Source organism: Cebus imitator, unplaced genomic scaffold, assembly GCF_001604975.1.
Source record: "Cebus imitator isolate Cc_AM_T3 unplaced genomic scaffold, Cebus_imitator-1.0 Scaffold101, whole genome shotgun sequence".
Lineage (NCBI taxonomy): Eukaryota > Metazoa > Chordata > Mammalia > Primates > Cebidae > Cebus > Cebus imitator.
Genome location: NW_016107416.1, coordinates 4,581,344 through 4,598,012, shown reverse-complemented (window position 1 = coordinate 4,598,012; position 16,669 = coordinate 4,581,344). Strand labels below are relative to the sequence as shown.

The 16,669-nt window shown below is 36.9% G+C and overlaps 1 protein-coding gene across 1 annotated transcript in view; it reads right to left on the bottom strand.

Annotated features, from left to right (window-relative positions):
- PARD3B (par-3 family cell polarity regulator beta) overlaps positions 1-16,669 on the bottom strand; it is a 1,123,121-nt gene that overhangs the window by 664,855 nt on the left and 441,597 nt on the right. The window contains exon 3 of the mRNA XM_017536909.2: positions 9,726-9,897. Coding sequence (XP_017392398.1) covers positions 9,726-9,897 — 172 coding nt within the window. The remainder of the gene's footprint in view (positions 1-9,725; positions 9,898-16,669) is intronic.

Sequence of the window (16,669 nt, the reverse complement as noted above, 5' to 3'; positions counted from 1 at the left end):
CAATGTAAGTTTTGATAATTGTATACTCTGTAATGTTAGAATGATAGTTATATATGATAAAAACATGTAACTTGGCTCAGAATCCTAGCCAAGTTAAGAGACTCATCCAGTAATTTATCTTAAGTCAACTTGATTGAAAACTACTTGGGAATGAATTTGTGACTTGTATTATTTTCTATTCTTCTGGAATCTTAGCATAATGCTTTTAATCTACTGGGCTATCAATAAATAATTATCAATTAACTGAAGGGAGTGAGAGGCATGCCACTATTTTCTCTGGCATTGATGCCAGATATGCTGATTTTCGTAACTGCATTCATAGGCCCAATCATCTAAAAATGACAGATGTTAGCTGAGCAAATACTGAACTCTCTGCCATAAGGGCAGTTCACTGTAACACCAAAATAAGTCTTAAGGTCAAAGGACATTATTCCTGAACTGTGACTAAAATAAGAAGTTTTCCTCATGCTTTCAGATCTCTGGGGTAAAAGTCTTTTTGTTTTAAAAACACTAGTAGAGTTGAATTGATCATCACTATTATACAGAACCAAATGAAACAAGGCCATTCAGTTTGTTGCTATCCAGCCATGTTTTAGGTCAAGTAGTACAAAAAGATACAAAAACAACATTCTTTTCCAACAGTTTAAAACAATATGGACATTGAAGTTATAGCTTATTTTAGTGAATATTATTTTAAAACATCAAATACAAGTGTTATGATTTTAAATAGATCGTGGTAAAGTAATAAGCCTGCCCATTTTCCTCAATCACATCATATTCCACATACATGCGTTAAGTATCCATAGTCAACTGTTCCATGTAAACTAAAGGAAAATCAGATGTACCACATGATTTCCTTTCCTCTGATTTTACACACTAAAAAACCTCAAAGTTCCAAATTTCTTCCATCTGTAAAGGTGTTTGAAGAGTCTGGCATAGAGTCTCATATTTATATAGAAGGGTAATCAGAATTTATTCTGATTTTTTAGAAGCAACATTTTCTGCTAGCCAGCAACATTTTCCCATTAAGTCAATGAGTAAACAGAAGGAGCACCCTTTTCTGTGTACCACATGATGAATGCATTGTTTCAAAGGTCAACTGGCAGGGTGTGGTGGTGATATCTGGGAGGTCTTTGTCTTTTATCTGGTAAACATTTAACAAAAAAAGGGTAAGCAAAAGAGAGATGGCTTGTCTTATGGCCATTGCTAAGAGAAGGCTGTCACCTTTCCTTATCACTTTGGGGCGTGAGAATGAACAGATCAAGCTGTTTCAGTATTTCCTACTTTCACTGGGCCAAATCAAGATCTTAGTAAAATTTCAAGTATGACACAGAAAGAGTAAATAATGAAATACATATATATTTGGGCATAATTCATCATACAGCTTTATCAGATAAAGCAAATGAGAAAACCCTGAGCCAGTCATGAAAGCATGTCCAACTCTGAGTGACTTGTCCTTAAGATGGATCTTCCGTAAATAATTAAATTAGTGGAGGTTTTTTTTTTTTTTTTTTTTGCCTGCCCATCTGGGTGGAAAGAAAATTTAAAAAAACACACGCACAGGGAGTAAAAAAAGAAAAAAACCCTCAAAGACTAAACGTCACATTTATATAGTCAGTGCAAAAAGGGCTTTACTGTATATTAAATTGTTAACAAGATTCCTGAATTGCAAACTGCAAAAGAAAATCAGCATGGTTATTATAAATAATTTATTTAGGTATGATTAGAAACTTGTGAGAAAATGTAATTTGTTTTATGACCACAAAGATGAAAATGTATAAATAAAAAATCTGAGTCATATCTTCAACAAATTTTTAATACAGGTAACTAATTTAAAGGTATTTTGTAATAGACACGTTAAACCTTATTAGGTTGTGAAAAGCAGTACTTATATTTAAAGGACTGAGGGCAATTCTGTGTGGCTGCATTTCAGCTGCCTCAGAGTATGTGAAACAGAAGAGAGCGATCTGGGGTCTGGCTGCAAGACAGGACGATGGAGCTTTTACTGGTGGGGGCATGGGGAAGAGGCCAGAGGTGCATGGCTTGATTTTGTTTTTTTTCTCCCCTTTATTAAAAGGACAAACTGCAAATCATTTTATCAGTGATCGGAGGATCACTGATAAAATACAAGAAGCTGAATATGACAGCAGTCCTGAAAATATTTTCACTGCGTAGAGACTAGGCCTCTGCAAACATGGCTTCACTAGACTTACTATTAAAAGCAATCTGCAAAAGAGGCTTAAAAACCCAGGGGTCTAATATCAAGTGAACAGTAGGAAAGGTGACCTTTCATTCCGTTTGTTTATTAGAGGATCTGCAGACTCTGTCTCAGTGTGGGTCTGGCATTGGTAAGAGGCCAAAGGGGAGATGGTGAACTCTGTTTTTTTAGAGGTCACATAATCAACTTAGAAAATACAGCTGGAAAAAGAACAAAAATAAAAGCTTGGTTTTTATGTACTATCTATCATAATTTTGATTAAATGGTTAAATGTAAATTCTTTTTAATAATTTTTTATTTTATTTGAGCACAACCAACTTTGTACAAATTTAGGTACTAAATTTAATCAGATACAGCACACAAAATTAAAGAGACAAAAGGGTAACTGAAGCAGGTAGAAAAAAAAGAAAATTGAAATAAGACTAAAATACAGAAGTTAACTGAATGTAAAACAAACAAAAAAAGAAAATACGAGTTCTGTTAGGATGGCAGTAATTTTTATTTTTCTGAAAAGTAACACTATATAATTTCAATAAATAATATCTCATTTAAAATGCATTTATAAAATATAGAATGTTTTCAAGCAACCTCATCATTTTATTTTTACAAAATGGTAGAAAGTGATCAACTATGAGGCCTATATACTTCATATGCAAAAGGAGGTAATGCTAGGCATATTCAAAATTGTATATTTAAAATATTACTCCTATTTTTACACAATACAAACAAAAATTACTCCTATATGGTAATTACATTTAAATATTTGTTAGGAGCTACTTGTCTTTAGGTACTGAGTTTATTCTTTAACTACCACCACTGGCCCTTTTACAAAGTATTAAACTTATTTTAAATATTCAATGAGTAAACAACCTGACATTCTCCCCCAAAGCGACTTTTCTTATTACTCTGAAAACAAAATCTAAAATAAAAATCAAAACAGCCAAGGCATCGTGGTTCATGCTTTGGGAGGCTGAGGAAGGAGGATTTCTTGAGGCCAGGAGTTCATGACCAGCCTGAGCAACACAGCAAGACCCCCTGCTACCTCTCCCCAACAAAAAAAAAAAATTAAAACAGTAGCAAAGGAAGAATGGTGTTCAAAATGGTTTAGAAACACTGTAGCCTCCCTGGTCCTGATTTAGTTATAGTCATACTAGAAGGCAAGCACACACACTTTGTTGACTCTATGGCTATGACTGATTGATGATACCGTAGCAAGGTTACCATAGCTAATTACAACATTATTCATCTAACCGTTCATGGGAAAAAAAAATACCAGACTCACAGGGAAGAAAAAAGAAAAGAGAAGCCATTCTATAGCTGCTAACTCTTGAATAGTCAGCCTCAACAGGAAACAAATAGGATGAAACTCAATGACCAAATTATAACTTATGGATTCATCTGAACAATTTTAACTCTGGGTAATTTTAACTCTGGGTTTCACAGCCTACAGCAGAGAGCTTCCAGCAACAAGGAACCTTCACATGCTTACATGCTTTGTAGTCAGAATTCAAAGGCTTCATCAGACGCATAACCCAGCCCGAGCTTTAGTTCTGCTATGTGTGTGGTGTGAGTGTGTTTGTCTAGGATCAGATGCCAATACTTAAACTCACATTATGGGCACAGCAGCTACTTACACACAGCAGCCTAATTAAAGGAATAAACTTCCCCTTTCTTTATGTTTTCCTGAAGATCAGTGCCATAAAGGGATTTGGTTTGGTTAAAAATTGAGAAAAATGTTCCCATATGTTCCCTTTATGCAGTAAATTCATCAAAATCAGACTGAAAATGGTCACAATTTTCAACAGGAATTGACAGCTACACAGTATTTGCTGAACACCCCTGCAAATAAGGAGAACTCAGTGTTTTGAAAATAATGATATTATAACAGAAACATAATCATCATTTCCATTTCGGTTCTGAAGAAGCACAAACACACATGGAAACAATAAAGCATCTGTGGCACCTTTCAGCTTTCAAGTCTCAAAAACAAGACTCACTTTCAAATAGAAAGTAGCTTATCTTCAAAGTTTAACACCCAAGAGGAGAATAAAGCTCATACCACTTCAACTCCAAACTTTAATCAGATTACTTTATATCAAGGCAATCTAGATCACAAGCATTGTAACAGCCAAGTTTAAAGTACTTTTTATCCTGAAACACTATTTAAATTACATTGCTAAAATAATTTAACTAAATAAATACTTTCCCATGAAAGCTTGAACCCAAGTTAGCAAATTTCAGTCAAGAAGTACTGAGAAAAATTATCAAAAGGTACAAAACAAACTACTAATTTATTGGGGCCATAGGAGGGAAACTGGCAGAGGCATGGAGTTGGATTCAAACTCAGCTTGATATTAATAAAACACTCATGGAAGCATCATGGCCAGTTGGAGAAAGGACAGCATATTTTATAGATGAGGAAACTGTGGCCCCAGGGAGATGTGGTGGTGACACATCAAGGAGCGACCTGGATAGGCTTTGTTTTTAATTTTTAGTTCTCTAGAATGTGTCCCAAACGTGGCCTGATTTATTTTTTATTTGGAAAAATTTGGTTCTGATAGAGGTAGGTTAAATGGCGTGTCCTGATCACACAGCTAGATCAAATACTGCAGGGTCTAGAACTAGCTTCATATCATTGACTCTCAAGGGACAAAGACTGGGTTGGGCCAACCTTAGGGTATGGCCACAAAATGCCTTTTAGGACACAGGAGGTGGTCAGATACTAATCATGAAAGCAGCCTTATATTTAGATACTTAAAATATCAAAAAGTGTATTAAAATATCCACATTATTTAAAAAAAAATCCACACGTATGGATCCCATTAGTGTATTGGTTTTGGTGGAACTTTCCTACATACACACACACACACACACACACACACACACACACACACACACAGGATGAGAAGGCAGAAGCAAACTAATTTCTGAAACTTATAGGATTTAAAAGACATTTTCTCCACATCCACTTTCTGGTCTTTGTTCTCTCAGTAGCTTTTGATTTATAGCTATTCATAGTATCTACTTATTAATTTACACTCTATCTCAATTCCAAAAGGATATGAGGTGCTATTTTATCACATATATCACTTAAAATATAAGGATAATTGAAGTCTACAATGAATTTTTAAAAAGTCCTGTAACTGAACAAACACTGTTCTGGAAGCCAAGAGATGTGGGTTCCAATTCCAGTTCTTTATTCGACATCAGAGTACACAATTGACTCTAAGCTTCTTTTTGCTCATTTGTAAAATAATATTGATTACCTAGACAATTGCTAATTATGAAATTCTGTGGAACTGTTTATTTCTAGATTAGCATTTAACAAAACGTGTTATTAGACATGCACACATCTTTTGAGTGGAGGTAGGTTTTTGGGGTAGATAAGCATTGGGATTCCATTTATTGCCTACCTTATAGAATTCTGCACCCTTTCTTGCATAGTAGCATAATCAATCCTATATGCCCAGAGATAGAGAATGAACAAATTTAAATAGCATCTAGAATTTAAATGCTCAATAAATGTTATGTATTAACTAGAATCAAGCATCCATTGAAACCCTGATAGATGCTCAGAAGAACCATGGGGTTTCACAGGGAAAACTTGGAAAATTCTTGGACTAGGTGATTTTCAAGTCCAAATAGATTTTGGAAATATATTCTTTGCAATTTCACCTGGTATTTTGGTTACCACGTCTCATCATTTAAGTGAACTCTCAGGCTACCAATCTCTATACTACACAGTGAAATGCTTTCGCCTATTTCAGAACCATAGAACCTTAATGTGAAAGTGATTTGCCAGTTAGGGCTGAGTCAGGGCTCAGTCATTCAGAATTACACTAGAAAATCCATTAGAAAATAAATGATAGGAAATAATTTAGATGAATGAGATTGGAATTATGTGATTGCCCACTTGATTTAAAACTCAACTTATAAATTAAAAACATATACCCTGTTAGATTATAGGGCATGAGATTATGGGCCCCTTTATGTAGGAAGATTTCTGCTGTTCATCTTTTTAACTCTTGATTGTTGGATGAAGAATTAAGAAATAATATTTATTATATACTTACTGGACCAGGACAAGGCTTCACGAACAAGATCATATTTGAACTTGAACTTAAAAGGAACATATGCGTTCACTAGGTAGAAAAGAGACAAAGGAGTGAGCCATGTAAAGAGAACAGTACCCGCAAAGGCACAGACATTGGAAGACAGTAAGTTTGGAATGGCAAGTGGTTCACAGTGGCTGCAGGCTAAGGTGACTGTGAAAGAGTGGCCAGCAATAAAGGTGGGCAGAGAGGAAGCAGCTAGAACATGAAGTGCCTGGGGATATGAATATTATACATGCATAAGTATTATATCCGAAAGATAAAGAAGGAATGGGAGGGATCAACGTCTGTATGTATTATATGGAGAAGGTGGTTGGTGGTTTTTAATAGAATATTGTGGATGGTTATCTTGTGTTGGAAAAAGAAATATAAAAATTGTACTGAACAATGAGTATATTTTGATATCAAATACCAGAAAAACATAAATTTTGGGTGCTCAACATGATGTAATCACAAAAATGTCTTGATTCCTAACATTTGTTGAATTGTGTCTGCTTAATTAAGAAAAGCAATGTGAGTCGATAAAGATTAAATTCGCTATTTTCTTAAGAAAATGGCCTTAAGAATGAGAAAACCAGTAAAAATTAAGCTGTACTTCTGTTGTACCAGGTTGGGTGAAAGAGTCATGAAAAGTAGAACCAGTTCCAATGGACTACAGGAGCTGAATGGGGAAGGGAGATGAAGGGCCAGGGTTCAATGGCTGGCATTTCACAAACACCCTGACAGGAGGAAGTGCTGGAACACAGGTGCTGCAACTCCTCTCGCTGCCCCTTCCCATCCTTCACCTAAGCAGGCTCTCAGGGTGGACCAGACAGCACAGCCAGGTCGCACTCCCAGAAGAGCCACGGATACTGCCTCTACTGACAACCACATCTCTCCAACCTGAGGTGGGCAGCCTGTGGCCACATCCTGCCCCAGAGCCCACGACAGGAAAACAGAATGGGCAGAGACCAAAGCTTGCTGCGTTACTTCCTTAACTTCTCTATCTGAAAAACCTGATAAATATGTATTTTCTTTGCTTTTTAAGTTCCAGAAATGCGAAATGCCAAGTACTCAAACTGCTAGAATCATGAAGGTAGGTAAAGGGTAATATTTTAACATCATTTATCCTTGCCCAAATTTCTCCTGCTAATTCAGAGGAATCATCTGCATCAGCTTGCTAACGAGTTTGGATATGGTTCTCAGGGTGATGGGAAGCCAGTGAAGGTCATTAAGCAGGGGAGTTATATTACATAATCAGATTTGTGATTTAGAAAGGCAGCTCTAGCAACAGCAGGGACTGAAGAAAGCAGACAGGGTAAAGAAAGAGGTCAGTCTGAGGCCGCTGCAACAGTCTAGTTGATGGCAAAGCTCTGGCCTGCTATGGTGGCTGTAGACAAGGAAACTGAAGAGTTGACAGTGTTGGGGAGGTAGAAGGAAACAGTGAACTGGAGGTGACGCCAAGGTTTCAGGCCAAATGGTTGGATGGCAATGTTTCCCACCTAAAACTGAGCTAGTCTCATCATTTAATCTGGTACTAAGTGAAATGAGATTGTAGGCCAAAGAGTTCAGTATTTTCAGGGTTTTGGTATATGTTTTGAGAGTAAACACCAAATACAGTTATATTAATTGGTTGTTTTATGAATTGCATATCAGAGGCAGCACAGCAACATGGTTCCTCACACTGCAGCCAGCAAGAGTTCAAATTCTGGCTCGGCCACCTAATAGCTATGCGATTTTTGATGAATTACTAAACTTCTCTGTGCCTATTCCTCCTCTCTTAAAAGATAAAAATAATAAAAGTCAATGAATTAAGTATGATGAGGCTTAAATGAGTTCTTATGAGTAAGGGATTTAGAAGACTTAGTGCACTGCCTTGAGCTCAGTGCCTGGTGTGTACTCTTCATTTAATATATACTGTTTTCTCTGACTTATCAAAAATCATTATGGAAGAAGTAGAAAGTACACTTTCAAAGAAGGGGAATCTTAGCTGACTTTTTTTCCCTTGCATTCAACATTATGTTCTTGTTCCAATAGTCTAAAAAATAAGCTGAAGAAAACAAACCTTTTTCCTGAGAAAGCTAGTAAAAGTAAAAGCAAATTCTCTGGCACAGGGATACTCTGAGGTTCAGCCATTTGAAGACCATGGTGCTTGCTTATAAACAGAATATTAAAACAAGCAAGAGTAATTTTCTCATTTCGTCTTCCCTTATTGCCTAATTTTCCTCTCATACCATTTGCATAATGGATACAAAGGCATCCATTATGCAAATGAATGATGGATCTGTAAGGTTGCTGAAGCCACAAGGCTGGCTCCAGATGAAGAGAAGCTGCCACAAAGCCCTCCAATGTCCACGTTCCAGCAGACTGCTTCACTAGCTTGGTTCCCAAAGATAAAGGAAAACCCATGAAGACCATAGGTCATTAATTTCCATTTGGTTTTTCTTAAAAGGGGCACTACAGGCTCTTTTCCGAAAATCAGTACGAAATATGGATTGTCAGCATTAGAGTATGTAAATTTAACTTTACAGTATATATTTTATTTCAAATGGGAAAATGAGTACTAATACAATGCTCACCATTTTAAGCATATGTTTTGCTTTAAAATTAATAAGAAGCTGCCCTTTGCAAAGTGGAATAAGCCTCTGTTCTTCTAGCTTGAGAATTCCCTCATAACAGGTGCTTTAAGTAGTCTCAAAATGCTGTACAAACATTCCACAGGCATAAAAAGTTGTTTGAAATACCAAGATATTAGTGGATTTTCAAAAACTTCATGCTGTTAAATTGAGCTAAATTTACCTTTAGGAGGTATCACCAAAACGAACATGTTATTTCTCTTGGAGTTGTAAACTGATTGAAATTTTAGAATGATATTTACTTTCTCATTCTACAAACATAATGAAAAATAATTCTAAGCAAAATTGCTAGATGAATTGTTCTTTTTTGAATAAATCATCAGAAAAGAATTTCAAAACTAACTTCCAAACATTTTCCCCAAACTCTGAGATTATAGTCTGGGGAGAAAAAGAGAGAGGTGAAGACAATAAAGTGACCTTTATTTCTAGCCCAGATTCTTTGATAAACCTTGACTTTTCCCAAATGACTTTTTTCAGGAACTTTTTTAAAAAAGTTATGGGCATATGATACAGGCAAACTTCATCATTTTCCATCTGACTTCCTCATGTTATTTCAAGGGCATACAACTCTGATTCACCTTTGGTCCAAGAAAAAGCTGCATCCACTTACCTAAGCAGCAGTGGCTACAAAGAGCTATGCACAAAAATAATTTAAAGAAAAGGTAAACCATGATATAAAAAAATTAACAGGATAAAAGTCATAAAGAAGAAAGAACACCTAGTCAACATGATGATGAATCTTCAATCAAGTGAAAAGAATACCACTAAAAATACACATACCTAGTTTCAGAGCAGAAGGGGTTACTTCAATCTCCCCACCAATTGGTTTAAATGCAGCCAGTTGAGCAGCCACTTCTGTCTCAAAAGCATCTGGGCTCTGCCGATCTGCAGGGTTTCCACTGGGGCTCTCAATCTTGTGGAGTGGTTCTTGTTCTTCAAACACAGCAATCAGCTACAAACAAATCCAACAACACTAATTACTTTGTAGGACACGTATACCACATGGACACTACCTAGCTGAATGTGATCTTTATTTGGTTTCAAAGAAAATTGCCTCATCAATCTTAAAACGTTAATGTTACTGTACCACAACTCTTAATTTTTCAATAATATTATGTCTACAAGCACCATGGTCAGGAAATAATGAACACTGGTTTATTCATTTGTTTATTTTGACTTTTCCTGAAACAGGAAACCAATTTTAACTCACTCTCTTAAAGGAATGAAATGGCTGCTTTCCCTTCCCACTACCCTACCTTTCCTAATATGCCTACAATAACTTCATTATCTCTTTATTTAAGAGTGCTTCCAAAAATGAAAGCTGAATATGCAAAAGCTGAATAATAAATAGTATAGGGGGACATTCCAGTCTCAGAGACCTAAAACACATGACAAGATTCCCAATTGTATCTGTCCCTGTGGATACGATCTATGCATAAATTGTGTGTATACTTATATGCAATTTGTGCTTATCTTGTAGAAATAGATATCCCATTTTTGTACATGTCTTTAATTTTGTTCTTTTCCTTTATGATTGACTCTGTGTTGACTGGTTTAAGTACAATGGAGTGCTAAGTCCAATGAGATTCAACATCAGTAATTTTAATCTAATTATTCACATCAATTTTATTTTACATGAAAATGATGCTTTTTATCATTAATATAAAAACTCTTCATTGTTCATTTCCAAATCATTTTTTTATTTTAAAAAGGGCAAGATATCCTTAAAAATTCAAGTAATCACACAGACACTACTGTATAGACAATGAGGACAGCTCTGCTAAAACTGCCCTTTTGGCCAACGGACAGCACCAACATTCAGAAACTTCAAGGGTTTCTCATCAGCTGATGTAGAAAAGTCTAAATGTTAGTACAGGAGGCAGCTCCAGGATGCTACCATCATTCCCAAAAGTGCAATGTGTGTAAACTTAAAAACTGGCAGTACATCTTTAGATATTTTCTCTTCATTAAATAAAACAAACCTACTTAAGATTCAATGATTTATTCAGGAAAGACACTCAAAGCCCCATTCAGAGGGGAACCCTGTTGGCAAGACTACTGGTAACAGAAGTGCAGGGTTAACCAAACAAAACATCATAAATTTCAAGTTCGGTCTTTCAAAAGAAATGAATACAATTAGGGATATGCAAATTGGCCATTCAGAAATAATTTTCATAATTGACTACACATTTCCAGTATGGAGACTTCTTTAATTGGAAAATCCAACAATCCTCTTGCCACAGAAAAGAAATGCTACTCCCAAGGCATTATTTTTAATTCTTGAAATTGAGCACATGCGTTTTCTATTTTTAACTGGTAGCACTGATGAACTCATTTGAGATAAGACTTTAATAGATTAATAATGAAAGATTATTCTAGTATAAAAATAATCAGTAGAAATCTATCTTTCTCATCATCCAGCCAGAATAAAGAGTTTAACACTTTAAATCCTGAAAAGGAAAATAAAAACAATTTTTTAATGTGGTAGATGTGTGATCTTCATCACTATTTCTGTTACATAATAACTTCAATTTTGTGTATTCATTAATTCTAACACACATTAGTAATATTCCTTTTAACATTCAACATACCAATCAACTAGGAAGTAGCATATTGTATTGGTACTATGAACAGTTTAATGTGAGCTAAGAGTTATATCTTATTCTTCTTTCATATGAGATCCTTAACTCACCCATGTCCCTTAAATATTGAAAAGATGAGAAAAAACAGAACATCAACTAGAAGTATAATATAAAAGCTTAAATTGATAACTCATAAGACAAATAACTTTTCTTAAGACACTTTACTGTTTTCCATACATTTAACCATATAAGCATACAGTCTAAGTAGTAACAATATTACATCTATTTATTAAATAGAGCAGAGTGGCTTCAAGATTTTTGTTTCCCAAGGTTACTGACTAATTGGTAGCTGGCAGTAGAATCTAGCATTTTTGGTTTTCAATCCAGAGAAATTATTTTCCTATACTGTAGCTGTTTTCCAAAAATAAAACTGTAAAAAGAGAGGCTACACTGAAGAATGTCTGTAATTTGTCCACGAGGGTGTTACGCCCTAAAGAATGTGAACTCCACTTTTTGGTGACAGGGGCAATACAGGACTTTTCTTGAAGATGATAATAGAAAGATCTGATGTTCCCCAAATCTCATAAGCTCTTTGATTGAAATAAATTGCTTAGATTGTTTCCCAGTTAGCGCCTAGTTATGGTGAATGGATGAAAAAGTCTCTGCTCCTGGGAAGAAGAGGGCCAGTTCCTGATCTGTCATGGCCCCAGGGTTGCCTGCTGAACAGAGAGACTCTCTACATCCAGTCTTCATCTCAACATCTACAGTATACACAGACTTATGCTCATTTCAACACACTGATAATTTATTTACATCATATATTGCAGGTCCTTGTTAACTGAATTACTTCAGCCATCTGAACACACCAATGTTCCTGGGTAGCAGATGCCCAGAAGACAGTCTTACAGAAACTCCTTAATTAACATAAGCCACTGTTCTAGTCCCTCAACAGAAGGCACGCTGGTTTCCAAAGAATCTAGTGCACGGAAATGGCTTTCTCTCCTTGCCTTTAAACCCAATCTAAGTTATCTTTCTCATAAAGATGTGTTGAACATTAAATAGGGAATTCTATTTAAAAAGCTTTTGTGTAAAGGTTTCACTTAGTGTAAATTTGTATGGCATGTGGAAGAACTTTCACTGACACCTCAGGGGCTGCAGTTACCTACACCCTACACAAAATGCAAGCAGGCAATGTTGGATTGGATGCTTCCTCCTCTGCTGCCTTCTCTCTCCTTTGGGTCTGCCCTCCAGTCTCCTTCTGTGATGCCAGTGTCCTCATGCCACCTACTGCAATGCTGGCATTTCCAGGAGACCCCATAATCCAAAAGGATCTGTTCACACAATCTTTACTTTCAGTCAAAGATCCTTTCCCCACAAGAACTCTGTATTTAAGCATCTAATCCCTAGATAGACACAGGAAGATCAGTCTATGAAAATACTAAATGTACTCCCATTGAACAAACCAATGATCTCTTTTCGAGAACCACTTACCACAGGTCACACCCCATTTTTTGCCTCACCTCTAAAGTAAAAATTTGAAAGAGCTGTCTACACAGCAGTTTCCAATCTCTCTCCTACCATTCTTTAATGAAGCCACTCTAGTCAAGCTCTCACCCCTCAACTCCACCGAAACTGCTCTTATCAAGGTCAAAAGCAATCTCTAGATTCCGAAATCCAAAGGTGCTTCTCTGGCTTGACTTCAGGACACAGGTGATCACTGCCTTCTCAAAGTTTGGATTCCAGGATACTAGTCTCTTAGTTTAACCTTCTCTCTCTGGGCCCTCCATCAAGTTTTCTTTTGCTTTTTCTTCTTTATCTTCTGGATTTGGCCTCTAAAAATGTTAAAGAGCATATATCTAAATGTGTTTAGTGATGTCATCTGTTCCATGGCTTAATATAACTCTATAGGCTGATAAATTCAAAAATTTAAGTGATGCAACCCAGACCTTCTTTAACTCCAGGCTCATTTCCTAATCAAACATGTCAAAAATGGAAAAAAGTAATCTTCCAAAGTTCTTTTCATAGTTCTTTACATCCCGATTAATGGTAATTCCTCCATCTAAGTTGCTCAGACCAAACACCTTATAGCAATCCTTCAACTCTCTTTCCCTCCCTCTCGCTCTGTCTTTCATACACTCTATTTTACCACTTCTCACCACCTCCACTGTCACCACCTTGGACCCAGCTGCAATGTGTTTCTTAACAGCCTCCTGACGAGTCCCCTTGTTTCTACCCACTGCCTCTTCCCATCGTGTGCAACACAGCAACCAGACCGCTCTTGCTAGCATGAATTGGATCATGTTTCTCCTCTGATGAGACTCCTGTAATACTTTCCCACTTCGGTTGAAAAAAAGCCCAAGTCCCTGCAATGGCCCATCAGGTCACTGGTTTCTGTTCCACGTCTGACCCAGTGTTCTGCTGATCCCGCCCCTTGTTCTCAGGACTCCCTCCAGCTACACGATTGCCTTCGCACCCTCCTCAGGGTCTCTGTGTTTCCTGTTCTCTCTGCTGGAAACAGTCTTCCACCAGACGCCTGCAAGGCTTGTTCCTCTGTCTTCCAGATCTTTAAGCAAATGCCAGGCTTTCTCTGGCTACACTAAATTGCAGCATCTTCAATACTCCCTGCATTCCCCTCCTTTGTTTTACTTTATGACATGTATCATCCTGTCAGTATCATGGCTTTTTTTATTTTATTGCCTGTCTCCATACCTCACTAGAAAGCAAGCTCCATAAGAAGCCTCAGTTTCTTATTGATTGTGTATCCCCATTGGCTTGAAGAGTGAATATGCCATCAATAGGTGCTCAATATATATTTGGTGAAAAAAATTAGTGAAATATGAAGCAAAACAGATACTAAAACCTAATATAACAACAAGAGACACCTAGATTTTTCATGTGATTTTAGAATGAACATTCAAATGTTTTAAATTAAATGAATGTGTATAAATGATCAATATTTAACCTTAAGATGCTCAAGGTGTCATCATTATCATTATTGTTGGTTTTGCTCTGGAAATCATGGCAGATAAACTCCTCCTTTTTGATTCAACACTGGGGGAAACTGCTTCTACCACATCATAGTCCAAAAATGGAGACTGTGTATCTTCTGTTTCCTTTTCAAACTCACTTTCAAAAGGGATAGTCAGCCCATTTGGACACTGGATGAAGCAGGGGTTCAGGCTGAATAGAGAGGTGGTGGAGTTAGCAGTCTGACCCCAGGCACTCCCTCACCCAGCTTTCCGCCAATATACCACTTTAATATATCTATTGTGAAGCTTTTTAAAAATGTCCCTTCAAGTAGCTTAACAACAAATGTGAATACAACTCCAGAGTAAGTGGAGACACAGCCTGAAGAGGCATGTCATAAGCTCAAAACTGAAGTGTTCAATTTTATTTTCAAAGTCGAGAAAATTTCACATATTAGACCCTACCAGCTTTCTGCACTTATTTTCAATATGAAAAGATTGTATGATTAAGGCATTGGGAAAGTAAAATGTTTATCTCATGATTTGGATACCCCTGTTTGAGAGACAGAGGTGTAGCATATTTCTCAGGAACACATCTCCCTTCTAAACAGAAGTTAGGAAAGCACATGGAAATAAATATATTAATGTGATATGTGTGAATTATTTTTAATAACGAAATATTAATTGCTAAGGCTCACTGGTATTCCCAATTCAAAGATTAGGCACTAACTTTGTTAAGTGTAGGCATTCACCCCTACATTACCCAGGGGCATTCTGAAAGGAACATCTGAAACTAGGATTCTCCCAGAAAAAGTGACATTCATAAAACTTGTTTTAGAAAATCATTCCATATTTTTCTCATTCCTTTACCTTGTAAAAGTAAAAAGTATAGAAAAGTCAACAAGAACAACAAACAAAAGCTTTTATACTGTTGGTTGGGGGTGTAAATGAGTTCAACCATTGTGGAAGACAGTGTGGCAAATTCCTCAAGGATCTAGAACGAGAAATAACATTTGACCCAGTAATCCCATTACTGGGTATATACCCAAATGATTATAAATCATTCTACTATAAAGACATATGCACATGTATGGTTTTCAGACGGAGTCTCACTCTGTCACCAGGCTGGAGTGCACTGGCGTGATCTCAGCTCACTGCAACCTCCACCTCTCAGGTTCAAGCAATTCTCCTGCCTCAGCCTCCTGAGTAGCTGGGGAACTACAGGCACGTGTGACCATGTCCAGCTAATTTTTGCATTTTCAGTAGAGACTGGGTTTCACCATGTTGGCCAGGATGATCTTGGTCACTTGACCTCATGATCTATCCATCTCAGCCTCCCAAATTGCTGGGATTACAGGCATGAGCCACCACGCCTGACCACACATATGTTTATTGCAGCACTATTCACAATAGCAAAGACTTGGAATCAACCCAAATAGTAGACTGGATAAAGAAAATGTGGCACATATACACCATAGAATTCTATGCAGCCATAAAAAAGGATGAGTTCATGTCCCTTGCAGCGACATGGATGAAATTGGAAACCATCATCCTCAGTAAACTAATACAGGAACAGAAAACCAAACACCTCATGTTCTCACTCATAGGTGGGAGCTGAACAATGAGAACACATGGACACAGGGAGGGGAACATCACACACTGGGGCCTGTTGGGGCTGTGGGGGGGAAAGGGGAGGGAGAGCATTAGGACAAATACCAAATGCATGAGGAGCTAAAAGCCTAGATGACGGGTTGATAGGTATAGGAAACCACCATAGCACATGTATACCAATGTAACAAACCTGCACTTTCTGCACATGTATCCCAGAACTTAAAGTAAAATAAAAATAAAAATAAAGAATTTTGGATAATTTACAATATCCATGACCCTGAATAACAGATCTGATCAAAAGAGCCATGCACTCTGCAGTTTCTCATCATCAATATCCCTTCAAGGACTCAGATCTGTTTTTATACTAAAACACTAAGGTTATTATGATCAATATCACTAGTAAAGGTGTGTATGAACATGTGTGTGTTTTAGGGGGTGAGAAGGAATGAGATAGAATACTAACTTCCTTGATAATATCCCTAACATGCCCAAATGCTTAACATAGAGGCTGGCACACAATGAAAGGTTAAATTTAATTTCTATTCCTACCATAGCTATCATTCTC